This window comes from Colletotrichum paranaense (assembly GCF_030867605.1).
Source record: "Colletotrichum paranaense strain IMI 384185 chromosome Unknown Scaffold_1.1, whole genome shotgun sequence".
Classification (NCBI taxonomy): Eukaryota; Fungi; Ascomycota; class Sordariomycetes; order Glomerellales; family Glomerellaceae; genus Colletotrichum; species Colletotrichum paranaense.
Window position 1 is genome coordinate 13,979 of NW_026848959.1, and position 25,570 is coordinate 39,548.

Genomic DNA, 25,570 nt, shown 5'->3' on the forward strand with positions numbered 1-25,570 from the left:
AAGTATATTAATATAATTATTACCTTAATTAGTACTTAGTTTATATAATATAATAGTTTTAAAATACCTAATTAATTTTAAAATATTATTAATATTTTAAAAACGTAGTATAAGAATAAAATGAAAAAGATTAAAAAGAATATTCTAAAATTATTAAATAAAGTTAAAAATAAAAAATAGTTTTTAGCTATTTAGAGGGCGATTAATATACTATAATAGCGAGGTTAATAATATTTTAAATTTAGTTCATATTAATAATTAATAATAGTTATATTAATAATAATAAGTTTTCATTTTCTATCCTTTTTTAATATAAAGAATAAAAGGAATTTTATAAGAGAATTTAATAATTTAATATATCTCTTTTTAAGCTTCTTATTAATATATTTATTAAAATATTTTCATTATTTTTAATTTATTAAGTATATTAAATAGAACCTAAGTTACGTTCCTTTTTTAAGTTCGATTTTTATATTTTAATTACTATATTTCAATAATCCTATTTCTTTAGGTTTTATAAATAGTTTTACATATATTTAGTACTTTTTAAGTACAATTTAAAGTTATTATAATTTTTAATTATTAATATTATATACGAACTTTTATATATTATTATTAATAATAATATTGAATTCTTATTTATAAATATTAAAATTAATTTATAAGTATGCGTCGTTACGTTATTTAGTTATATATAAGAACTTTTTTTCTATTTTTATTTCTCGTCGTTTTTTTATAATTAGCTTTTTTAGTTTTTTAATATACGCTTTTTTTATTAAGCGCTTTATTTATATAGTTCTTATTATTTTTTTTATATCTTAGCTTTTTTTAATATAATAAATTTAATATTAGTCGTATTTATAATCTTCTTAATTTATATATTTATTATTAAAATATTTTATAAAAAAATTAAGGTCTAAACTAAATATTATTTTATTATTATTATTAAAGCTTAGTAACGTCTAGCTAAGTAATTAGTTTTTTATATAAGCGTTTTTAATAAGTTTATTATTACGTTTTTATAAATTAAAGCGGCTATTTTATCTATATATAAAGTATTAAAAGTATTTATTATTTAAATACTCTATTTAAAATAATTCTTTATAAAATGGGTTTTTAGAGTTAAATAAAGAGTAGTTTTTGTTTATATAAGGGGTATTATACCCTTCTTATACTCTTTAGTTTTATAAAACTAAATAATTTAATTATCTTTAAATAAATAAACATATTTATATTATAGTTTATTAAATTTTTTTTAAAACTAATATTATTAATACTAAGTAGTACTTTATAATTAATCTCTATTTAAGTACGTTATTAAGTAATATTGCGAGGTTTACTTAAATTATAAAGTAATTTTATTTTGTTAAAATAAAAAGAACTAGTTCTTGTTTTAATATTTTCTTTTTTAAAATTAAAGTCGATTTTTCTTTTTTTTATAACTTTAAAATTAAGAGTTAGTTTTTTAAGTACTTCGATTTTATTTTTATATAAAAAGTCTTTAAGCTATTTTTTAACTTTATAAATAAATCTTTTATTACTATTTACTTATTTTATTATATAAATAGACTTAGTTAAGATTTTATTTAAGTCGAGTTTTTTTTTTAAACTTAATAGGTTATTTTTAATTTATATAGTTTTATTATACTATATAAATAAAATTATTTATAACTTTTTTAATATTAGGTCCTCTTTTTTTTTAATTTAAAAAGCTATTTTTTTATATTGACTAAAAGTCTTTACTTAATTCGTTTTTTAAAAAAGTAAAATATATCCTTTATAATAAGGTCTATTTTTACTTTTTTTTTTTACTTTTGTAAATTTAAAAGAGTATAGCAATATATTTAAAAAAAAACTTTTTTAATAATATAGGGTTAGTAAGTAAGTATTCTCTCTTTTTTATTATTATTACTAAGGTTTTAATGGGTTATTTTAAGTACTATTCTATTCATTCTTTACTATTTTAATAAGTAAAGTAGTTATTATTATAATAAGCTATCTATAAGAATTATTTATAAAAAACTTCTTTATTTATAATATTTACTCGCTTTTTTAAAATAAGTTAGTATTAAATACGTTTAGGTTATTAATAATCTCTAGCTATATACCCTAGCTTATCGTAATTATAATATTTAAAATCCTTTTTTATTATAGTTTTTTACGTTTAGTAATACTAAGGTCTATAGGTCCTCTATATTATCCGTAAATAGTACTTTACTAATTATTATTTTAGTAATTATAAGGTCGTTAGTTTATTTAAAAAGTATATTAAGGTTATTATTAATACTTACAACTTATATTAGATTTTTATTTATAATCTTTTTTTTTTTCTAAAATTAGTTATTAAGCTTAATAATAAGTTCGCTATACTAAAAGAAGTTATTTAGTTTATTAAATAGGACTAATTTATTCTTAACTTTGTCCTTTAGTCTTTAATAAAATATAAATATTTTAATATTATTTATAAGGTCTAGCTAAGTACTAAAATATTTAAACTTAGTAAAGTATTTTTTTACTAATTTAGTTTATTATAGCTATACTAAATTATACTTAGCTTATCGTTTTTTATTTAGATTTTAAAATAGGGACTTAAGAACTTTTTTAAATTTATTAAAAATATAATAAATATTACGTATTTTAATAAAGTATTTATTAAACGTCTCTTTATTAAAGTATTTTTTTTTAAGTTAATTTAAATTATTTAAGGGCTCTTTTTTTAAAAAAGCTAGTAATATATATAACTTTCTTAGTCTTATTAATAAAGTCTTAATAATAAAAATTCTAATAGTTCTTAACTTAAATTAGAAATCCTTTAAGAGTTCTTAGGGCACTATTATAAGTAATAAGTATATTAAGTTTAAGTTTCTATCGTCCTCTTTAAAAAGAGGTCTTAATAATATTAATAATAGCTCGGAGAGTGTTAATTTCTCTTTAAAAAGCCTAAATATTAGTATTTACTTCTTATTCTCTAAATTAGATAATTTTATTTTCTAAATCTTAAATACGCTAAGGGCTATTCCCGAATAACTAAATTATAACTTTAAGGATTTAAAATTTATTTATAGTTTTATTATATATAGTTTATATTTTAGTAATATTTATATTTCTTTTTTTTACTTTTTTCTTAAGTTAATTATAAGGTTTTTTTTTTAAAAGTAACTTTATTATTAAAGTTAATACTTATTAAAACTATTTCTATTTCTTTAGCTAGGTTTTAATTAAGTAATCTAAAAAAAATAAAAGAGCCCGGAGCAAATAATTTTATAAAAATATAAAAAAATATCGTTTATATTATTTAATTAGTTTTTATAAAATAAACTTATTAAATAAGAGTAATTAAAATATTATAGCTAATTAATTATAATAAGTATATTAATAAAAATTAAGACTATAAGTACTAAGTAAATAATATTATAATTATAAATAGCTTCTCTAAAACTATATTTATAAATTATAAAGTAAATAAGGCTTTAATAATTAATTATAATTTTATTAAAAAAAGGTTTTAATAAAAATAGCTAAAAGTAATTATAGAATTTAATATTAAGTTAATTATTAAAAAAGCTATAAGAAGTCTATTTTTAAGCCCGGTTTAAGTTTATATTATATATAAGTCTTGTTTTTAAATATATCCTTTATAATATCTCTATTTATTATTATTTAACTATTTATTAAATAATTATCTATCCTAATTATTTATAATTATCTATCTTACTTATTTATAAGCGTCCGTTTTTTATTTTATTATATAATTATAATTACGTAACTTATTTATAGTTCTTTTATCTTAAGAGGAGTTACTTTAAGTTCGTATTTTTATATATATAGTATAGTAGTTACTATAGGTCTTATAGGGCGAGGCCCTGGCCTTATTATGCGTATTAGGTCGTAATATTAATATATTAATATTATCGTCTTTTGAAAAGTCTTTGATAATATTAATATAATTCTTTTTATAACTATACTAATTATAATAGACTTTATAAATAATAATATTATTAACCTTTTTAATTTACTTATTTATTATAAAAATACCTCCCGAAATAGCTATTTAACTAAGTTAAATTAAAAAAATAAGAGTAGCTAGGTCGAATCCGTTTTTCTTACGTAAATAAAAACGTTAAAAATAATATAAATTAGAATTCTTAAAGCTTAAAATGTTTATTTAATAATCTACCTAATTATATAACTTCGTAAAGCTAGAATAACTACTTAATACCTAGATCTAGCTTTTGTTTTATTAATATTTTAAGATCTATATTAAAGAGAAAAAAAGGGCTTTAAAAATATTAATTTAGTAGTTTTAATTTTTTCATAAGCCTCGTAATAATTATAATAATAATGTATAAGTTAAAATAGTTACTATAAGTAGTACTAAGGTAGAAAGTAACTAAAATAAAATAAAAATAATTTATAGCCTCTAGTTAGTCGAAATTAGTTATATTTATAGGTCTAGGGCTTAGTAGCTACTATAAGGACTATTAAGACGCACCTCCGTACTAAAAAGGACTAATCTTTCACGGTTAATTAAAAGGCCTAAAGCACACCACTTCCTACCTCCCGTGCTTCCTTATAGAAACATGCTCTTCATAGCATGTGTTGACATCGTCTCTAAGAAGCTATGTATGTCTCGCCTCACGTGTAGGTCAGTGCTGTGTCTAGCAACCAATCAGCATTTCCATTATTCCATCCGGAGGTATCTGACGCAGGGCAGGACATCCTCCATTAAGGTATGTCTACTAGTGTAGCTTCATCCCGACGTGTCCCCAATTTAAAATCTTTTCGACCGGGTGATACGACGAGGTACTTCTGACGTATAGCCTATAGGAACGGTACCCATTCGCGCTCTGTAAGACGTACGCGTGGTTAGGTTCCCTAGTCTCGGCACGCCAGGGTGGAGCACTCTCCTGTTCCACACCTCATCGGACTGGACCCCTTGCGTATGTGGTCAAGGGGCTTGCGGGAAAGTGGAGACTATGCTAAGGAAAAAAAAAAAAAAAGTAAGAAAAAAAAAGGGTGCTAGCTCGCCTTTGCCTCGTCCCAGATTCTTAGTACTATGTCGTTGCCCAGCACGCAAATCCCATCCACCATCCCCCATAACAAACGAGGACGCATGTTATCACTGCACCTTCTTTCCCATCGCCCATAGTGACCTCGTCTCTGTCTCCTGGATGCACTCGTCTGAATTTCTTATCACCATTCATATCCATCCGTACATTCCATCTCTGGACAAGCCTCGTTAAAATGCCGTACAACACTCGCCGCAAATCTTTGTCTCTCCCATCGCTGGGCATTCATGTTCCAGGGAGCCATCCAAGTCGCAATCCGGCCACCGCCGCCCCAAGTCGAAGCAATTCCGAAAATGGAGGAAACCGCGTAACAATTACATCGACAACAATAACGCGGCCGAATAAGAGACAGAAACGCTCGCATGGAGATGGGATAGTGCAGGGGCCGACGTCACAAAAACATACCGGAGACGCTGTAGTTTTTGATCATACGCCACCGCCGTCTCCGACAAAAAGTAACGTCGAGATGCAGGAATCCCACAGCGACTCCGAATCTGCCACTCACATGAAGATCGAGGGAATCAACGACGAGATTGTAGAAGCTACTATTGCCCAATTACAGGCCACCTGTAACCGACCTCATCTGGTGCGAGAGCTGGCAACTGTGCTTTCGCAGCAGATTCCAATTGTCAAGAAGTAAGCCACTCAGCTCCGTTCTCAAGTCGTCACAGACTTACTAACAAGTTCGTAGCTCTGCAAACCCATGCGCCATTGTTTCTTCCCGCCTCTCCGCCTACCTGAAGCGTTCCTGTTGGAGTGGTCGGGTACCTTGCCCAATGGCTAAGGAACTCGAAAAGATACACCCACGCCGGACATATTTTTATCTCACAACGCGGCCAAGACTGCCTTTCCCAGACTCTCCGGCCTTCGCTCAGCGTGTAGTCATCTCTCCATCTCTCTCCAGCATCGCATCTGGATCCGAAGATGGTGACGACATCGACCTTCGCCGGCGGGATTTAAGCCCCTCCCCCGAGGTTGATCTTTCCTCTCCTGAATTTGATGATGGTGACGACGACTTTGCCATGCCTACTACTCCCGTCGGGTCCCTACCAAGCAGCTTCCGGTACTCAAGAAGTCAACGCAGTGCCTCTCCTCCGCTGGAAAAGGATGAACGAGAGTTTACGCAGACGGCAGACGGTCTGCAGAAACGCAAGCTCGCCCGCGAACTGTCTTCGACGGGCAATGGCGAGCAATCTGCCAACGCCTTTGAACCGGCTCGGGATTATGGCATGTTCGACGAGAAAACCGGCGTGGCCGTTAACAGCGGATTGGCAAATATGCATCAGTTCATGACAAGCCCAGCCTTCAAGGCAACCGTCCCGGCGAGCGTCAGAAAGGAAAGTGACGGCGACAGCTGGTTCAAGCTAGGGGGCCTCCTAGAATGGGATCATAGCCCTGAAAGCATTGAACTTGATGAGCTCGATTGTTTGCTGGACTCTTGTTAACGGCCGTGAAATGTTGCGTGTAGCGAAGGTATGGTCCACGTCCCGTATCAGCGTACGGAGTGTCGATTGATTATGTTATGGGCAAAACAATGCCAGGTGCGGCTTGTTCTGTCGACTCTGGAATCAACTGGGCTCTCTTTTTGGAGATTTGATACTTAGCTGGCGTTGCTGGATGACGGCGAAAACAATTGTGGAACCAGGGCATACGATAGCGTGAAGTTGATTTCGTTTGGAAGTACAATTAGGGAATGGGCGGATGTCTTTCTTGTACTAGTAGTTGTAAGAGCAGCTGGTTCCGAGGAAGTTTGTGCAGGCTTGATATTGGAATTCAAGCCGGGGGGATTAGACTCGACCGGGTATGATTGAAATGAAATAAACAAACCTCCCCTTTCTCTACAAGTCTTGAATTCAGCTTTTGACGCCGACTTCCCGTTGATCACCAGATTGCAATAAATGCACCATGACTCTTCGCCTGCGAGTATGGAGACCAGGGGTTGCCTAAGACACGCCCGAATCCGATACTTTCAACTCAATCCACAAGGTCGTCCCAAGCTGCGTGAAGTACGGGCGATCTACCCTTGTGACTTGAAGTCCTGGTGTACACTGTGCGGCGTTCTCGACAATCTCAGCAATGTCTCGATTCCACCAGCATCCGAATTCTGAAAGAGCAGGCGAGTTAGTTCGTGCTGATGATTATCGTGGAAGAACCAATCTTACTCTGGAAATGAGAAGCTGCAGACTTATCAAGTAGCCCATTAACAAATCCCCACCATCCTCTACCATGCTCGACTAGGACGATCTTGCCTGTGTTCGGCTTTACTTTGCTGGCCAAATCCCGAACCATTTGTTCCGGGTCGCGGACACTGCAGAGGGAAAATGTTGAACAGATGAAGTCGTATTTAGCTTGCGGACAAGGCTGCTGTGGGGGCGAGGGAATATGTTCGTGAATGTCTGATCGGAGTATTCGTAGTCTTCCTGCAAGGTAGGAAATATCATTCCACTGGGCCGGAGACGGCACAGTTTCCTTCTCAATTATTGGGTCGACATCAGCCAGCTCTGGCACAGTTTCTGCTAGCTTTTCGACAGCAACGCCGAGCATTTCATCAGAAATGTCGATTCCCGTATAGGAGATCATCGGTGATGCTTCGAACTTGGATGGTCGTGCATTGGCTTTTGGTGCTGCAAGTGCCTGAGTTGCTGAGTTCCGAGAGCTGATAATTTGACTCCAGTCGTAGAAGGGAAGGTTACGGCCGGTGCCCATGGCGACTTCGAGCACATGTCCAGAAGCCTCTGCAGCAAGCCTTTTCCGCAGAGAAGTGATACCCATTAGCCATTCCGAGCCCTCGAGACTTTGGTCAAATCTTTTAGCAGAATCCTTGGTGAAGGCGTGGGGTCGCCCTGTCGGAACTGCATCTGGCGCTGGTTCTGGGTTCTCGTGGCAGGTCGAGGAATAGAACGAGGATGCCAAAAGGCTGATATAGATTCCTAGACCCAAAGCTACTACCCCGGAGGCAAGCAAAGGTATCTTTCTGGCCTTGAAGATGGCATCGGCTGTTTCGAGAGTATTCGAAGTGGTGGGAGTGGGTTTAAGTTGGTTAGCACGACGAGTAGCGTAGCTGCAGTATGGTTAGCACTTTATGTTGGGAAGAGGATTGGTTGGACTAACGGCCGTGGAGCTCTTGCACCTTGGCCCGCGGATCGAGTTGAGGCCAGCCGTCGAGATATTGTTAGAAAGCTACAGGCAGCCCGGCGAGGGGCGCTCGTGCCGGTTGCAAAGTGTAGCATGGTTCGCAACCGCTACCAGAGCCGACACAAAGTATATTTTGGTGTTTTTAGAAGTAGTTGCGGGGGGATTGGATGATGGCGCAGCTACCCATGGTATCACCTTGCCACGTCTGCGTCTTTACAGAAGTGGTATGCAAGAATACTGACCTTGCCTAGCGAGGTGTGATGTGTGTGTGCGCACAGCCATGGTGTTTAATGACCCGTGAGTAAAGCATCAGCTCCAGTATTCTTGATAAGATATCCTTATCAGAGGTGAATCACCTTATCTAAGGAAGCTAGGTGCACAAATCAAGGTACCTGGCTTACGGTCATTATGTGGGACCAGGCTAGAACAGGGAGCATCCCGCCCCGGTCCCACCATGTCTTCAATTTCAATTCCCTGGGACCACGGCACTTCCGCCAAGCAGTGAGTGCCTTACCAACGGAGTTTCGGCGGAGACGCGGATGCGGTTCAGATATCGGTTTCCGTATTACGTGTAGATAATATACGGCATTGTTATGTCCTGGACAACGGGTTTGTGTTCTACCCAATCTCGGCCTGCAGATATTGAAAGCGAACGTGAGCGCTTTGGTTTGCCAAAGGCTTGGGCATACTGCCAGGTTGATAATCTATTTCCCCGTACTATGGGTCATCTCGACGTAGCCGAAGTATCGAATCTAGCTTCAGCCAACCTTTGGCGCCCCATCCTGCCACCCCTGGCTGTACATCTGGTCTGATAGACGCATACCATGAGTATGCCTTGCGGTCCATCTCACGAGGTCCAAGGCTGCTCCAGCTATCGAACAGCAGCCTGAGAGCTCCGAGGAGACGGCCAAGGTTGCGCATTCTCTCGCTATCGACCTCCGATTTGCTGACCCTCTTTTGCTTGGCTTTAGAAGCACTCCCGCCGGGATTGTCGCCAGTGGGAACACCTTCAGATTGGCCGGAAGCAAAACTTTTAAGTAGGTACGCCCGAGCCGATTCCGGGCGATAGGTAGGAATTCCGACGACGTTACCACTTGTTCCGCTGGCACTGCGGCTGCCAAGTCCATTGTCCATGTTCTGAAGATCCAGGGCCCATAAGGCCACATCATCACAGGCCCCCTGGGTCTGTGTGAATCGTAGCCTCTGGGAGAGTGCCTCTGTGACGACGTTCCGCATCAGTCTCCAGCGATCTGTGCCTAGCATCTCCCCTCCGAACCACCTAGTCAGCACTACGATCACGTCAACAATGCCGGCCTCCCTAATCAGTCGTTGTATGAATTCGCCGCAGCCAGTTTCGCCGTCGTCCTCACATGCCTCGCGTACCTCTCCCAGCCCCTTGTCTTGCTTGTCGCCTTGCCCTCTCCTCTTCACTCGATAGGCCCAGGCGTTATGCGTGGCCGTTTGTAGTTGTGGCTCGGAAAGTAGGAGGGACCTAAGGAGACCTGATGCCTGAGTGCCGTCCTCGACGTTTGCCACCCTTGCAACAAAGGTCGATGATTTGAAAGTGACCTGACGGCTGGCAGACCACTGATTTTCCGTGAACGCAATGCTGCCGAGGTCTTGCTTCGAGGAGTCTAACGGCTTCCTGTCCTGTAGACTATCACCTGAAGCCCTTCCTGGAGATTCCGGGGCTACCAAACCGCTGCCTTGCAAATCGAAGTCGCCTCTCTTGAGAACAGCTATAGCTCTGCCCATGATGTTGACCTTTGGCTGTCCTTCGCCCCACGAGCTGTCTTCGTTGGCGGCCTTGGTCAGTCCAATGCTGATGGCCTTTGACTTTGAGTTGGCGCTTACAACAGCCTGGGCCAAGCTTAGACGACTCGACATGGGCTGCATTGGCATTGTGTGCCTGAGAAGTTCCAACACAAAGGCCAACATCAGTGGCGCCCGATTGGTGTATATGGACGCTTCGGCGATCTCCTTCTCGTCCGTAACCACGGAAAGACTCAGGGCAGCCTCCATGTCCTCTACACTTTGGGCAGGACCTTCGGAGTTGTCGCTGGGGTGATAATATTTGGGACGCTTCCCACTTGGAGAGCTAAGATGATCCCCGGATCTCTTGGTATTTGCCCTCTTCAGGTGGGTCTTGCATGCGGTCTGTAAAGCCTTGGCCGACTTTGAGTCACCTAGACCACGCTCTACCAGGTCGAGCGGAGCGTCACTAATCTGCTGGATGCTACTCACATACACGTGAGATTGGTGGGATATAAAAGCAGAACCACGCACTCGATCAACATACCTTCGAAGCTCCACTGTTTGCAGTGCTTTGACCTGGCCCATTGCAGCCATCATCGTCACTCCCTTCCGAGAGGTGATGACCCTCAGCAGTTCTTGAAGATCGTGTTGTGAAGCCATTTCTGAGCCGGCCAGGACTATTGTTTCATGAGTCGCTTACTCGGGCGTTTATTTGTATCGGCGGCGTTGAGGAAAAAAGAGTTCACGCAGTGTAGATGGATTACTGCAATTGGCTACGCCGCGTCAAAATAAGTGAACAAATGGAACATAACTCCACCTGGAAGCACAGATTCATCGGTACTCACTGTGACACTCTTGACTGCATTCACCTTTGTGCCTCTGTTATACCTCACTACCTATCTCATCCGTACATCGCATTGCTTGACCGTTGGGAATTGGGGTGTTCTTATCCATACTTTCCTCTTAACGTACGCACGGATATTTCCGCCAAGAGTACAGTGCCATCCCTGATCCACGTACGCAGTAATATGTGGCTACCTACGTATGAAACACTGTACGGGTATGGTCAGGTACATCGACCTCAGGGTCTCCCCACGTCGATGTACCCATCGGTACGTACTATGGTATGATGGGTAAGTTTAATCCCTGGCCGTGTATTTGCGGGCAGCGGTCCACCTGCCTAAGGGTTTGGGTAATTTGACTGGCTGAAGCACACCGTGTTGAAGTCGAAGTGTCTCTGCTTACTGTGTAGATAATTGACTACGTGCGCCACAAATACTTAACAGGGGGTTTTACTATCGCCTGGTTTCGCAGTGGTAGGTGTTAGGTATGAGTAACTGCTGCCCACGGAATGTCACATGTCGGTTGAAGCAGCTGTCGTGTTGAGGAAGGTAGATAGCCTCCAATATGTATGAACGGGCAACAATCCTGCACTTTGCCAAGCTACTCCTTCCCGTCGAGGCAATAGCTAAAGTCATCGGGAAGATTAGCAAATTCCCGCTGGCGCGGGCGAAGGATACTTAGGTATGGAAATGGCGGCGTGTCAGCCCAGCACCACAGCTTTCTCAACTGGTATGGACAAGGTACCTTAAACGCCCGGGGCTTGAGCCAGCCACCTTGCCCACCGTCATCCCTTGGCTCAGAGTAGCTCAAGCCTTGAGCTTCAAATCCACTGCGCGTCACTTTCACATCTCAACATCAACATCAAGCGTAACCAGGAGCTCTGGCCCGTTCAAAGTCAGAGCCCAAATTGCGTCGCTTCTTTCTAGAAGCGCAGGGTGCTGCCTTCAACGGCCCATTTGACTACGTTAGTCTTACCTCACGGCAAGGACGGAGCACCTTACAACTAACCGCTCACCCCCTGCACAACGACGACACTATCCACGCATAGCTTGGTGAAGCAACTAGTCGTATGCTTCGGACGACATCGCTTGTAAATCGGACGACATCATTTTACCACAACTTGCTCCCGAACCTCCAGCTGGAGCACCCCCCTCGCCTACCTTGTTTATTGAGACTACTCCCTTGAGCTCCAAGAGCATACAATCACATCTGTTCTCGGATATAATGGTACGCTCTCTGTCCAGTATAACGATTCGCTGGTCCTTAAGATTCTAAGTCTGGCGCTGGTAGGAGGTGTTGAGCAAGGCGTCTCGAGTGGCCACGTCCAAAACTGCACAGAGGACAATTGTGAACGCGAGCCTCCTCGTCGGCACGTCGTTATTTCTGCTGCCCTTTGCTGCCATCGCCTCTATCCTTTTTTTCCGCGACTACCTACCTGAGCAAGTAGTGACGACCCCAGTCCACCTCCAGTACGGGTGAGTCCTCCTCGCGCTTCCCGCCTGCTTTCCGTTTGACTCAACCAAAAAGTCACTGTCTAACCTCACCTCTAGATCAGGTGCAAATCCCTTTGGAACAGCAACCATCCCGACGTCTGCTCTGAGATCGCAGCAGGAGTACGATGTGTCCGTCACGTTGTCTATGCCCCGTTCGCCTGCCAACACACAACGAGGCAACTTCATGATTGCTATCCACCTGCTGGATGTTGGAGCCTTGTCGACGGGAAGCAACAAAATACAGCCTCATATCGCTCCTGAACCCTATGCTCATTTCGACGGAAAGACAGTCCTTTTGTCTTCAAGGCGGCCCGCTTTGGTGCCATATCAAGATCCAATGGTATCGACAGCGTCGCGAATCCTCTTCCTAGCCTACCACGTTTTGTTCTCCGATTCGGAAACTTGCGTACTGACCGTACCGATGGCCGAGCGCGTGGAGTTGGCCAGAGGCTCCTCCTTACCCGCTTCAGCGTACCTTGAACTTCAGGGCGGCCAGGATATCGAGACATACTCTGCCTCGATTACGCTGACTGCTCAACTGCGGGGATTGCGTTGGCTGATGTACAACTACCGCGTGATGACTCTGACCGCTGCCGTCCTGGTATTCTGGGCATCCGAGATCATATTCATGGCGGTGGCATGGCTGGCATGGTCTGGGCTTTCAGGATCGTCACAGGGCTCTGGCATCGGCAATGGAGGAATCGTGGAAAAGTCGTACAATAAGTCGATGGGGCAAGCCAAGCGAGAGGAAGGAAGTGGCATCGATGAGCTGTCGGATGCCCCGAGGACGTTCCCGACCTATGGGAACCAGGCTCCGTTACGGTATGAGCCTGAAGTCAAGGACGAGCAGCATGCGGGGCCTCGTGTGGAGGACCTGCTCCCGCTCGGTGGTGAGGCCGACGACGAGGAAGAAGATGACGGAAGGGGCTTCAGGGGGGACTCGGGCATTGGAACGAGTTATAGTGAGGGAGGTTCCAGTAGTGTACGGCGGAGGTCATCGCATCGAAGTTGATGAGGGGGTGCTTGCTATCTTATGGTGGTATTGTTGCTGACCGTTTGCTGAGATCTGGCGGGGTAACGTTAATACGTCGAGATATGGAAGAAAGCAAGAGACTATTGAGAGACCCCGCCGAGGATTCGGCACCCACTCATTAAAATAATTTCAACAAAGTTGCCTGCGTCGACTTCTTCGGAGTGCAACGAAACGAAGATACTAATCTTGACCGTGAGGGTTCGTTAGGCATCACGAGCACCCAAGTCGCCATCTAACAAGGTCCAGGTGAGGTATCTTATGTATCACCGTATCAGCAGAGGGCGATGGCTGTGCCTTTGCTTACCTAACAGGAGACGGGGAGGCACCTGAGCGCTGGTACGGAGCTAAGGTAAGTCGAGGCAATAAGTCGCGGGCTAGAATACCAAAACCTGCCACTGCCATGGTGTTACCTCGTGGACGGAAGTGCCAGCCCCCCCACAGTGCACCAGTGCACTTGATCCCAGCGGATGTAGGAAGCTGCACTTGCGGGAACATCCAAGCACGGACACGGGACAGCCAAGCAACATTTCCCCTCCAGGGCACTATCTTGTCGCTTCCTTGCCCTCCCACACCGCCAGCTGCCGCCGCCATTGTCTTGAGCCTTGTCCCAACTTCGACCACATCACGCTGTAGCCAACAATACTCTGGTATTTTTCAGCCGCATCATCTTCTACTTTTCAACAATTTTCTCTCCCAGATCCCGCACCTCTGTCTCTCCACTGTCGTTGGGACAATATGCGCACCATTTGTACCTAGGCCTCCTCGCCCAAGGTCTCATTGCCCCCGGTCGTCAGATCCACCACAACCAGGTCCATTCGGAGACGGTGAAGAAGAGCAATTTCTACTTCAGCTTCGACCCCATAGTCGCATCAACTGCCACCTTGTTACGCTGCAGTCTACTCGCTACCCGCCACTGCGGTTTTTGACATCGTTGAGCCACTGAGTCGCTCTTGCAAAACACCGTTGCTTGCGTCCCTCTCGACAACCACCAAGGCAAGAAGCAACCCCCCACTATTCCCACCTCGTCCGCCGTGTGCCGCACCGAATCCCGCAAACCACCCACGGAACTATCGACCCAACGACTCACCCAAACCACGGCCTTCAGCTAACATCACGCAGCTTTACCAAGCTGCCTGACTGCCGCGTTCGCAAGGAAAACCTTCAGATCGCCGCATTGTCACTGGCGACCGCGGTGCCCTTCGCCGATTCTCCTTCCTTGCTCGGACTGCGGCGCTTCTACGCGCTCTAGTCCGCTTCGCAACCATGCCCTGCTTTAAAGGGATTGCCGTTAGCATACATGCCAACGGTGCTCCTCTTCCCGAGCATGGTATGCAAAAGCAGTCACGACTGTCACGCATCAGCACCTATATACCCGTGCCTCAGCCAAGCATCAACCCCGATTCGAACAAGCCCGAGCCTGCCAAGTTCGCCATTTCAATTACCCTCTTGACACCCGGCTTGCCGATCCCGTACTCGACTCCGAAGTCCACCGAGACGAACCCTTATCCCAAGCCCCAGTTCGTCGGAGGCCTGCCCACCGCCGCTCAAGGTCCTTCGAAGTTCTCCGGAGTCGTCAACCCCTATATTCCCATGACCAATTCTGAGAATGAGACGATAGCCGCCTACATATACTTTGACGGAAGATCCAAGGAGGAAGTCGCCACGCTTCTGCGACCGGGTGAGGAGACCTGGGTCAACAGTCGTTGGGTTCAGGTACCCGATTCTGAAGGCGGAGGTCTTGCTGAGCGCGAATTTTTATTCCGCGAAGTCGGCTTGGAGCGTTGGCTTAACGGCTTAGACCTTCAAGGTCACGATGCGGCAGAGAAGCTGGAACGTCGCCGTCAAAAGTTCGAGAAGCGACGCAGGAGACAAAAGACTACGACTGGAGCGACAAGCATGCAAGTTGAGGAAGGCCCCAACGGCCCCAGAGACACTCTGCGCTACGGTGCCGAGGACGGATCTCCTGTTGAGGCTGTCTTTGGCGAAGACGACTCTGACTCCTTATCCGACGATGACGAGATCCCCGAGGCAACTGGACAGATCAAGGTGCTGATGTTCCGTGTGCTTGCTTCTGGCGAAATAAAAAAAGGAGAATACTCTCCACAGTTCGATGCTCATGACGATGACGATGACGCGGAGTCGGGAAAGCAAGGCAATGGGAAGAGCGGCGTCGATGCTGACGTGGAGCACACTACAAGCTTTGCCAAGCCCAAGACGTTGGATCCGAAGACTATTAGTACTCAGACCGTGACGGGTATCGATGGCCCCGACAAGCCATATGCTTCTTTCACATTCTTCTACCGCGGGGAGAGTAAGTCGGCCAGTTTCTCAAGAAATGTAATAATGTTGCGTTCTAAGCGGCTAACAATGCGCAGGGCAACTCCAAAAGATTGGCATCATTGCTTCTTCAAAGGCAGCCCAGGCAACGCCGGGATCTGCCAAACGCCGGTCTGGGCAGCTAGACTTTTCAAGCCTCGGCCCCTTGAAGACCTCTGGCACCGTTGGATTTTCTGCCTTCAGAGACCAGGATACAGAGGCCACCAGACGACGGAAAGCCCGCAAGAAGAGCAATGGCAATATTGGGGGAGCTCTCAATGACGACAGTGACGACGATGACGACGAGAGTGAACTTCTTGGAAAGATGCAGGATATTGATGAAAAGGACATCAATAACAAGCTCGCCCCCGAGGACGTTAGATCTCAAGGGGAGCTTGCTGATGGTGTGAACCGTATTCGAGTATGTTTTACTCCCCACATCCTCTTGTGTAAGCTTGGCACCTGACTCCTCATAAAACAGCTTAAGAGAGCACATTCAGCCGAGCCCGACCGCTCCGAGAACGCAGGTGCCACCAATAACTCTGTAAACTCGGGCGCGTTCGGTAATCCGTTGATTGGCGCTGCAAGCGCTGCAGGCAATGGCCATGTTTCCGAGGGCGTGAACCAGGACCCTAGCAACGATGCTACGATAGAGGGAACAGTTGGGAGCCCCTTGAAGAAACATCGGCCGAGTATTTCTGGCGGCGATGATCAAATCCGAGCCCAGTCAAATAACTCAGGTTTGAGCGATGTCATGAACCGTGGGGTCCCTACACAGACAAATGCGCCGGCCACCTCGGGTACCAATGTCGACGAGGAAGAACTGTGATACTCAATCGCTTATACTGGTTCAATCAGGGATGAAAGGGGCTGCGGGAGTCTGGGTCACATGGTAGAGAGGGTCCATGACGATATCCACGCCAGGCGAGTGCGATGAATAAGAAAAGCGTCAGAGGTCCTGAAGAAGGCCTGCTCGGTGATTTTGTATGCCGTTCTGGCAAATCAGCGGCGACTCAGCTAGGTCACGACCGCACAGGAAGTCGCGAGGCCCAGCCTGCTTTCAATAGAAACGTGTATTCTTGTGTGTGTACTACTTACTGGGTGGACATCTTTGTGTAGCACTCTGTGCCACAACTTCCAGAAATATATATATATATATATATATAACAGGCATCTCGAATTAGTAACCGTGCGAAGTATTGAGAAAAAGACCTTTGGAGGGGAACGAATCGGTACCGTCTTGTTCGCTCGAAGACAAGCATGATTGTGTCTTCCTGTGGTCAGCCTCTGTTGTATCCGGCAACATCATCATTAGGATGTAGCTTAGAGAATTTTCTGCCTTGATTGTTGGTCGTAGGTCGCTGTGAAAATGGATGTCTACTCTCGCGCGTATGCAAGACCATTTGAGTGGAGGAATGGAAGTCGTGCAGAGCGAGAAGACCAAGCGGGGGAGGGGGTCGGAGGCTAGGCTGAGGATACAGAGTACCACGACTATTTGTCAAGGTCTCTCTCTAAGGTATTGTCTATTTGGTCTACTTTGACTCGATCCTTGGACACCATGGCTGCCACACACAATTACCTGTACCTGAATTCGTTTCGAGACCCCAAGCCTCCGTTGCCTTAGAGGACTAAATGTGTTTATCTCTTTCATGTCGCCATGACGCCGCTTGGACGAATAGGGAATGACGGCCAAACGCTTCTAGGTCGGAATGTCCAACATACCACCAGAATTCTCATTATCGTACATTAGCATAAATACTACAGGTTCTTTCCCGTGATTTCCATTTAGAACGCCCTGTGGAAGGAATCACCGCCCATATCTCCTTTTTGTGAACCCCCAATCCGCCTGTTTTCCCGCCCGTCTTGTGCCGCGATTGATCCGAGGAACACACCTTGCCATCGCCTTGTCTTGTGAATAGACATGATTGTCAGATTGGGGCCAAATCTCTCCACAGATTCTTATGCGCGCTGTAAAATGGCATGGAAGCGTTCAATGACCTATTTGGCGCGACATTAGTCACGGGTGAATGTCGACGGAGTCGGCTCAAGCTGCTTCGCTTACCTCTGGGTTTGACTTGACGAATGGGAGATCAAAAAACATGTACTTCTCGTTCTTGAGCAACTCAACAACTGTCACCATGAGACCCCAGGGTTGGGGCCAGTAGCCGATCAGGCGTTCCCAAAGCACGCGAGTGATTTGCTGCCTGATCTCCGTCTCCTCAGGGTCATTCATGTCCTGGCCGAAGATCTCCAGTAAGATACGGCTGAAGTAGTTGGTATGGGCATTGGGGAACCGCAATTGGTTTGCAATGCTGGTGATGAGGTAGTAGCGGGCCTCAGGAGGCAGCTCGTGAAGCAAGATGGACATTGTGGCCACATCTGATGAGGCTGGATTGAAGACATCCGTACCCTTCTGAGTTGACTGCTGGACAGCATAGTTGCCGACATGAAGAGTGACCGCCTCGACCACTCGCAAATTGGCATTGATGGGCACATGCCCAAAACCGGTATCAGGTCGCTGGCTTTCGACAATGGCTCGCGTGATGTGTGCTAATGTATCCTCGGACGGGCCGTTCTGCAGCGCGTGGTTAAGGACATCGAGCAAGCCTAAGTCGCGCAGAATAGACGTAGAGTTGTCTAGACATTCAGGGGAGTCCCTGGCACCATCTACTCTATCAGCTTGCAGACCGGGAAACGAAGGATCCGGCATCTTAGGATGGGCTGCTGGGTTCGCTGTCAATATGGCGTTGAGAAGCTGCTTGCAGTGAGGAGGGACACTAGCTATGAGTTGATGTGAGTGTGCCGCGAGGTAGTCCGAGTAGTCGTGCTGTAGAATAACGAGTAGCTTGAGGGTGGCTCGATAAATCTCGCGCGCTACATTGGAGGGCTCGATCGCTTTGACTTGTTCGCCAATATGTTCCAGGAGCAATTGCAGGAGTCTGGTAAACGCCACCCACCCGGAGCGATCCTTCATTACTGCAGGCAAGAAAGCCCGATGCTGGAGGAGGGAGAGCCAGCCGAAAACGAAGCCAGGAAGATATTTCGGTCCGAGGTCTGCGAGTCTGGCAGCGAACTTCAGGAACAGCTCCGATCTCTCTGACTCGGGGAGCTGCTCTGCAGTAGAGCTGATTTCGTAAAGGAGAACCGACAACAGACGATGGAACACTCTCTGGTTGAAGTGATCCGCGCGCTTCACATGGTGATGGTTAAGCACGAGAGTGATAAAGGCCAAGACAGAATCCAAGTAGACCGCTCGGCTTGGCGTCGGAGTAGGCTGTGCTTCACCATGAAGTCTGATAAAAATGTTAATCATCTTTGCGAGGGCATCCACAGCGAGGAAGGCATCCGTCAGGGTTCCCGTCGAATGGACGAAGTGCTCAAACCTGTCCACCGACATGTCTGTTGCGATTCTGAGGAAAACAAAAAGGTCGTCCTTGCTCTTGACAACACCTCTGATTTGCATCTGCTGCACGAACATGATGGACGAGGTCTCCGATCCGTCAGGGTTATTGCAAAGATGGATCCATTCGTCAAAAACATATTCCATTTGGTCCTGCTGGAGTGCGCCTTCGCTCTCCTGTTGCGCAGTTTGAGGCAGTGTTTGACCAGAGAGCTTCGCCTTCAAGCGCTGTCCGATAGCGGAATCTGGCTCGTCCTGTATCCAGGACCAGGCAGCCTCGAGTGTCCGAACAAAGTCGCCATAAAGCGCCATTGGCCGGCTGCCGAGGAGAGTCAGATCAACCATCTGGTCCAAGAAGTCTAGCGAGCCTTCTTTCCTTTGCTGCAGCGCTTTGGACATGGATAAATCAATGTTTCTCCAGTCGAGGAGGTCGGTGCGCAGCAGTGCAGCGAGAAGTGGCATTTGGAGGAAGGTGGCTCCAGACTGTTGGCGGAAGTGGGCAGTGACGCGGTTGTTCAGCGTTGGGCCAGAAATCTTCCGCAACGTCTCCAGAACATGGACCAGGCTTTCCAAGGCTAAGTTGTCATCAATCGGGCTGAAAATGAGCTGGATAATTTGATCAGCAGCAAAAACAGCAAACTCGTCTGAAGTCTGCGATGCCTTGATCATATGCTGAACCAATGCGTCAACCACATCTAGGACGGGATGTGGCCTCGGGAGGTCGGCGAAGTGTTCCTCGCGCGCTTCGGTCGCCACGCGCTGCAGTTCCATGAGAAGCTTCTGGACGCGTTCAATCAAAGCGCGGCCGTCCATTTGGAATGCTTGGGGCCTCGCGGTAGGCATTGCTCCATTGTGAACGGGGGCGTACTGCTGAACCTGAGAGCCGAGGTGTTGAACGGCTGGTGCATCTGCCGTAGCTCCCAGGCTGGGTACTGTGGAGAACTGGTCTTGGAGAACTTCGTTGGCAAGCGATCTAGTCGCATCAGAAGCGGAGGGTACGTGAGATGGAGCATTGGAAGTGGTGGTCCGAGGCTGGCGGGCGAAGTCCTCGTATATGGCCATCTGTTCAGGGTTGAGGCCGCCCATGCTTGGCGACAACTTGAACGGGTTGGGAATAGTCCACGCCCATCGACTGAGAGAGGCATCCACATATGGCTCACTAGGGCGCTGAAGGCGATGACGACGGCGTGCTTCCAGTTCAGGCTCAATCATCTCCTCAATCTCCGGCACAGCTCTCTCCTCAGCTTGCTTCTCGATGATGTTGCACGCCAGATCAAGATTTGAGTTCACACACATGATGATAGTGCCTTCCGGTAACCCTTGCGGTAGGTCATTAGATGAGTTCCTCATATAATTTGTGAAGTTGGCTCTCAACGGCTCCTTAGAGGTCACCAGCGCCAAACTTCCGGCAGTCGCCTTCACCATGCTGATGGCTGATGTCCTGACCCTGTTCTCATCAGGCTCAGTCGCAAAATCTTTGTGAATCATTTGCTGGGTGGAAATGGCAGCAATCGTGACGGATCGATCTACCACAGGCTGTATGATGTCTTGCAAAGCCTGCGTAAGAGCAGTCCGAACAATCTCGTGCAGTCGGGTAGCCGTTACCACCATTTCGTTCGTAGGCGGAATGTGAATGAGCGGGCCAAGATCTGGGATTGATGCAGCAATGACCTGAGGAGAGAGGCCAGCTGTGACACCCGTGGAAATCCCGTTCAGGGAAAGATTTTCAAACGTCTCCAAAGTGTCTTGGGAAACCAGCTCTTGTGCATCTTCGACAGCGGCACGGTTGAGAATCTCGCCGGAAGGCTCGATACTTTTGTGGTCAAGGTTAAGACCCTTGCACAACACTTCAATCTCGAACTTGAGATTGAGCTTCAGCTCAGCATGGTGATATAACTCGATGAGCAAGTGAATGATATCCATCAACCATGGGTTCGGTGGCCGAAATACGGTTGAGTTGACTCCCTGGAGAATGACTTTGCAAACGAAGGGAATGACCACGATGAGCCTTTTCGTGTCGTGAGCCTCGATCAAGAGCTGTTTGAAGGCAATGTTCTTGTGCTTAATCGGCTTATCGCGAGCCAGAGTGAGAAGACCAAGCCAGCCTCCAAGATTCTTGAGGTGTGACCGTTCGGTCGAGTTCTGCATGGTGGCCTCCGAGTTGAGCATACGAGCCACGCTCACGTACGTCTCTCTCAAAACCTCTCCCCACAGAATCTTGTCTTCGAACAGCTTGACCAGTTCAAGGTAGACTTGGTGATAATTAGGCTGCATCTTGGCTCGCTCCTCGACCAGATGGCTTGCAAACCATTGCTGATAACGATGTTCCAGAATTTCCCGCAACTCTTGACACATGGTTTGAAGGGTGGTCTCGGTAAGATTGTTCAGTACGAACTGAATCTTGCCTTGTGTATCGCTTGATGGCTCCTCGCAATCGACTCCAGGCGAACGGTCAGATGCGTTGATAGACTGGAAGGGCTGCGGTTGACGATCCGTCGGTCTGCCTTCGGGTACGTTACCGTTCGAAAGAGACTCGCTATTGACATGAGCTGAAGGCATAACGCCGTTGCGCGATCGTGCAAGCTCATCCTCGTGGTCTCGAACCACGTCTTCAGCCTTCTTCCAGGCCTCGGTACCTTGTAGGCCGGGTATCTGCAGCAATTGTCGACAGAAGCCGGGCCATTCCCGGAAGCGAGAAAACAGTTGCATCAGGGCCTGCAGTCCAAATTTGTACATCGAATCCTCTGGGGAATAATCTCTGACAGCCTCAAGAATCATGCCAAGACCAATCTTGAGCGGGAGATCCGAGATAAGCTTGTGGGAGATGATGCCACCGAAAAGCACTGCGGTTGTTGCGAGTGCCTCTAAGGGATAATCGACATAATGAGCGTATTCATCGAACAGGCCGTGGATCATGCATGCGAACACGTCTTGATCTAGAGGATCGCGAGAATGTTTGTACCGATCCAGGACCTCGACGATGTTGCGGACTTGAATTTCGTCCCCGTACATCTTCTTGTAATGTTCTTCCATCTTACTGTTGGCCCCGGTAGGCAAAGCGTTCCCATCTTTGCCGTTGGCGTCAATGATATCGTCGAAGCCTTCGCCATAGTTGATCAATCTAGGGTAGACCGTGATGCAAGATCGCTGCACCATGATGAGATCCTGCAAGGGAGTCTTGGGGAGAAAGTCCTCCAGAATTTGCAGAAAAGCAGCCACTGTCCTCACTTGGAGAGTGGTACTAGATTTTACGGCAGCTTGGCCATCAGGGGGGCGCTGGAATTGCAATTCCAAGTTTGCCTTGATCAGCAAAAACTGGAGCAAAGACCGCGCAATCTCGTTGCTTCTCTCGGAGTTGAGTCGCGCCCAATTAACCAAGTCAAGATAACCCTCGGCATGAGCAAGCGCTGCGAGATCGAGTCCAAACCCGTTTGATAGGTATACAAGCTCATCGAGCCACTTGTGTTTCAAGGCATGCTCAAAAATCAAGGGAAGATCGGTTGGTTTAATGGCGTGTGCCTCAATCAGCCGCTGAATCACCCACTCCTTGTCCTTCTTCCACAGGCTGTCGAGAACAAAATCATATTCCGTTGATCGTTTGTAGAGGAAGCTTTCGAAAAGAGAGTTCAGCGTATCGACTGCCATCGTTGGCCATGGTTTCGGCACTCCAAACGCGGAAACGACGAAGATGTCTAGGTTAGGTACCACGACTTCCTGGAACAGGCGCTTGGCTTCGACGCTTTGCGACGCGTGGACTGAGTGAAGGGCAACATGAAACACGGCCGACAGTGCCTCAACAGACACCAACGCGTGCTTGGCCGCGAACGCCGCGCGTTGCTGAACCTCTGGGGCAGATTGCACGTAGGTTTCCAGTGTCAGCGTTGGAATCAAACCCGGGATTGTACTGGCGTCAAGCTGATCCGGCTGAAGTGAGGCGAACGCGCATATGAAAGACAGTTGGGTTTCTGGATGTTCCCAGTTTCCACCCCATAGCTTCTGGATATCAAATGTTTGATCATCTTCAGCGATCGGGAGCAACGCATTGTATAGACGGAGAAATTGCCGGGAGGAGATTCGAGCGGATCGCTGATCGAAGTATGAAACCACGTCTTGCCACCTAAATGACGAAGGAAGAACTCGACGGAGGGCTGCCGCAAGAATCGACGGGTCATAACGGGGTGTCTGGCTGATAGTGCTGTAAGTCAGGGCGATTGACACCTGCTCTTCACTGAGCTGAACATTCTGAGGCCGACTTTGCAGGTATGAGACGCAACTCTCCTCATCTCTAGTAAAGTCGCCGCCCGTTCTTTGGATGTATGTTGCCAGAGCATTTGGAGGTTTGTCGGCCAGCACTCTAACCAAATCAAGCGCGGCAAGCACTTCAGAGGGCGGCGGAGCCTGGTCCCCGTGCCACCTTGCCTGGACCTTGTAGGCTAGTTCGGACTTGGACGCGGCGTTGAAGTTTGGTGGCTGATACTGAATGAAGCGATCGACGAGTACAGCGATGAAGGAATCGGTCAAATCTGCGTGCTCCTCTAGTTCGCGCCGGGCAAGAATGTTCACGAAGGTCGGGAAATTCGTGGATAAGATGGCATCGGCTGGATTTGAGTAGTCAGCATTAGGAGCATTTGTTTCCCACGACAATAGGACAACCAACCCTTGGTCTTGAGGTCGGACCTTGATCCTGTCTTGAAGGCTAGCGCCAATATCGTCTTTTCGAGAGCATCCAACTTGAATGCTTCCATGAAAGTTGACATGTCAAAGTCACGGAACAAGTCTTCTGTGCCGGTTTCGATAGACTCAGCAATCTTGTTGGCTTGATTGGCGTCGTGGGAAATCTTCTTCATCTCGCTCATGAGAAGGTGAAAATTGCCATTGGTTCCCGGCCGTGTATGTCCGTGGAAGATATGGCCAGCATGGGCAGCGACAAGGCGCGTAAAATACTTCGCAAAGACCTCCATTCCGTGTTCATTGATGAGCTAAGGAAGATGTTTACGTATCAGCAATGATCTAGCGTTAGACCGAATTTGAGATAATTTGGTTGCAAGCTCGACGTGGGTGGGAAGGCTACCTTTTGTAGTTGTTCTGCTTGTGTCTCCCACTTGGCGCGGTCCTTGTCTTCCTTGATAGCACCGAGAAGGAGATATACTTGGGCGACAGCAATTTTGACCAGGGAACTTGGCCCTGTCGGACTACTCGTACTTGGACTTGCGCCTGCAGTCAACCCAGCGGATTGTGATGGATAGGTTGAGTGCCAAACTCCAGTGTGCAGTGTCTGTGAAGGATGTGGAGAGAATGATCCCGACCTTGGTTGTGGGACCATGGGAGAGTATTGCGTATCGGGGCGGAAGAAGTTTGGAAGGAGGAGTCCGTCCTACAGCAAGACCAGACTAGACCAACTTCCTCGCTGGAGGCTTCCGTTATCGAGCCACCAAACTAACTATCTCGCGATCGACTACGCCCACATCAACGACGAGCACTTCCAGAACTGTGAATGTGGCCGTCGGCGTGACGAGGCGGGCAACAAATGCCGCAGCTGATGCGCGAGTGCGACGAGGAAGATGAATGGGTGGAGGCGAGGATGCGTAGGCCGTGTCCGAATCGTTGCTGATGCGATGGAGGTATCGAGCAAAGGAGGGGAGGGGACCTGGCACTTGAGCCAGGTCGACCGAGACCGCAATCAAGATGCCCACCGATGTTCGGGCGGGGATCGATGAACGGCTTCTGGAACTAGCTCGCTATTGTCGGAGGTTGAGGAGGAGGATGGGAGGGGAATGGAGAGAGGGAGAGTTCGTAGAATATGCGACGTTGATCGATCGGGAACGTCTGTCGTACGGTGCTTGACAGCTTCGCAAAAAGAGAAGAAATTAGAGCCTGGCTGGTTTGAAAGGTACGTGAGGACGTGGAGGCTACCTATGGTTGCCGGTAGGGGATTGGCTTGGACATGCACAAGGCGGAGAATGGACGGCACCTAAGGGAAAATGTGCCTTACCTAAGGTACCTGACCTCATGGGCGAAGGCATACAGTGGAGGGAGGGTAAGGAACCTGATGGCAGGAATCTACCTCCAGGCAAGGTCGGGTGGTACCTACCCAGGCCAGGCAGGTACCTAAGGTAAGGTACATTAAGGTGCCTTAGGCAAGGTGACAGTCTGTGTGCATCTACACCGCCTAAGACGGTCATACTTGAGGCACCAAGGGCAGCCCAGATACAGCCGGCCCGGCATTGTAAAAAAGTAGATGGCCCTCAGACAACATGCTTTACCTACCTTAGGTACCTTGGCACGTCTAGGCGCGCTGCAGGTAGGCACTGACCCTAAGGTAGCTCGGTTAGAAAGATATCGAGTCTCTTCTAGACGTAAGCTGGCCTCTTTAGTGCTTGATTCAACGAAGATACCAAGGTAGATAGGTAGGTAAGGTATCCAATTTCCGTACTGCTGGAGAGCCTATAGTTGCACGTGACCTGCCAGAGGTCTCGACCTGGGGAGAAGTAACTAAAATAGCACCCTCACAGGGAGAGGCATCTAG

At 46.2% G+C, this 25,570-nt stretch overlaps 5 protein-coding genes across 5 annotated transcripts; 2 read left to right on the forward strand and 3 right to left on the reverse strand.

Moving 5' to 3' along the window:
• Positions 1–5,535: 5,535 nt before the first annotated feature.
• CPAR01_00002 (mucin) lies at positions 5,536–6,514 on the forward strand (the record flags this gene model as incomplete). The annotated part of the gene is made up of 2 exons (XM_060484295.1): positions 5,536–5,705; positions 5,761–6,514. 2 exons carry the CDS (start codon positions 5,536–5,538, stop codon positions 6,512–6,514), a joined length of 924 nt encoding a protein of 307 aa, XP_060355152.1.
• Positions 6,515–7,012: 498 nt separating this feature from the next.
• On the reverse strand, positions 7,013–8,299 carry CPAR01_00003 (methyltransferase OMS1; the record flags this gene model as incomplete). Its single annotated transcript, XM_060484296.1, has 3 exons — positions 7,013–7,173; positions 7,232–8,130; positions 8,181–8,299. 3 exons carry the CDS (start codon positions 8,297–8,299, stop codon positions 7,013–7,015), a joined length of 1,179 nt encoding a protein of 392 aa, XP_060355153.1.
• Positions 8,300–8,921: 622 nt separating this feature from the next.
• CPAR01_00004 (uncharacterized protein) lies at positions 8,922–10,619 on the reverse strand (the record flags this gene model as incomplete). Its single annotated transcript, XM_060484297.1, has 2 exons — positions 8,922–10,440; positions 10,504–10,619. The coding sequence occupies 2 exons, from the start codon at positions 10,617–10,619 to the stop codon at positions 8,922–8,924; spliced, it is 1,635 nt and encodes a 544-aa protein (XP_060355154.1).
• A 1,407-nt stretch (positions 10,620–12,026) lies between these two features.
• On the forward strand, positions 12,027–16,473 carry CPAR01_00005 (uncharacterized protein; the record flags this gene model as incomplete). The annotated part of the gene is made up of 8 exons (XM_060484298.1): positions 12,027–12,029; positions 12,093–12,277; positions 12,353–13,257; positions 13,604–13,677; positions 13,867–13,975; positions 14,482–15,639; positions 15,704–16,065; positions 16,126–16,473. 8 exons carry the CDS (start codon positions 12,027–12,029, stop codon positions 16,471–16,473), a joined length of 3,144 nt encoding a protein of 1,047 aa, XP_060355155.1.
• A 1,130-nt stretch (positions 16,474–17,603) lies between these two features.
• CPAR01_00006 (CCR4-Not complex component) lies at positions 17,604–25,055 on the reverse strand (the record flags this gene model as incomplete). Its single annotated transcript, XM_060484299.1, has 6 exons — positions 17,604–17,642; positions 17,707–23,642; positions 23,702–24,023; positions 24,116–24,418; positions 24,486–24,691; positions 25,037–25,055. The coding sequence occupies 6 exons, from the start codon at positions 25,053–25,055 to the stop codon at positions 17,604–17,606; spliced, it is 6,825 nt and encodes a 2,274-aa protein (XP_060355156.1).
• Between the last annotated feature and the right edge of the window lie 515 nt (positions 25,056–25,570).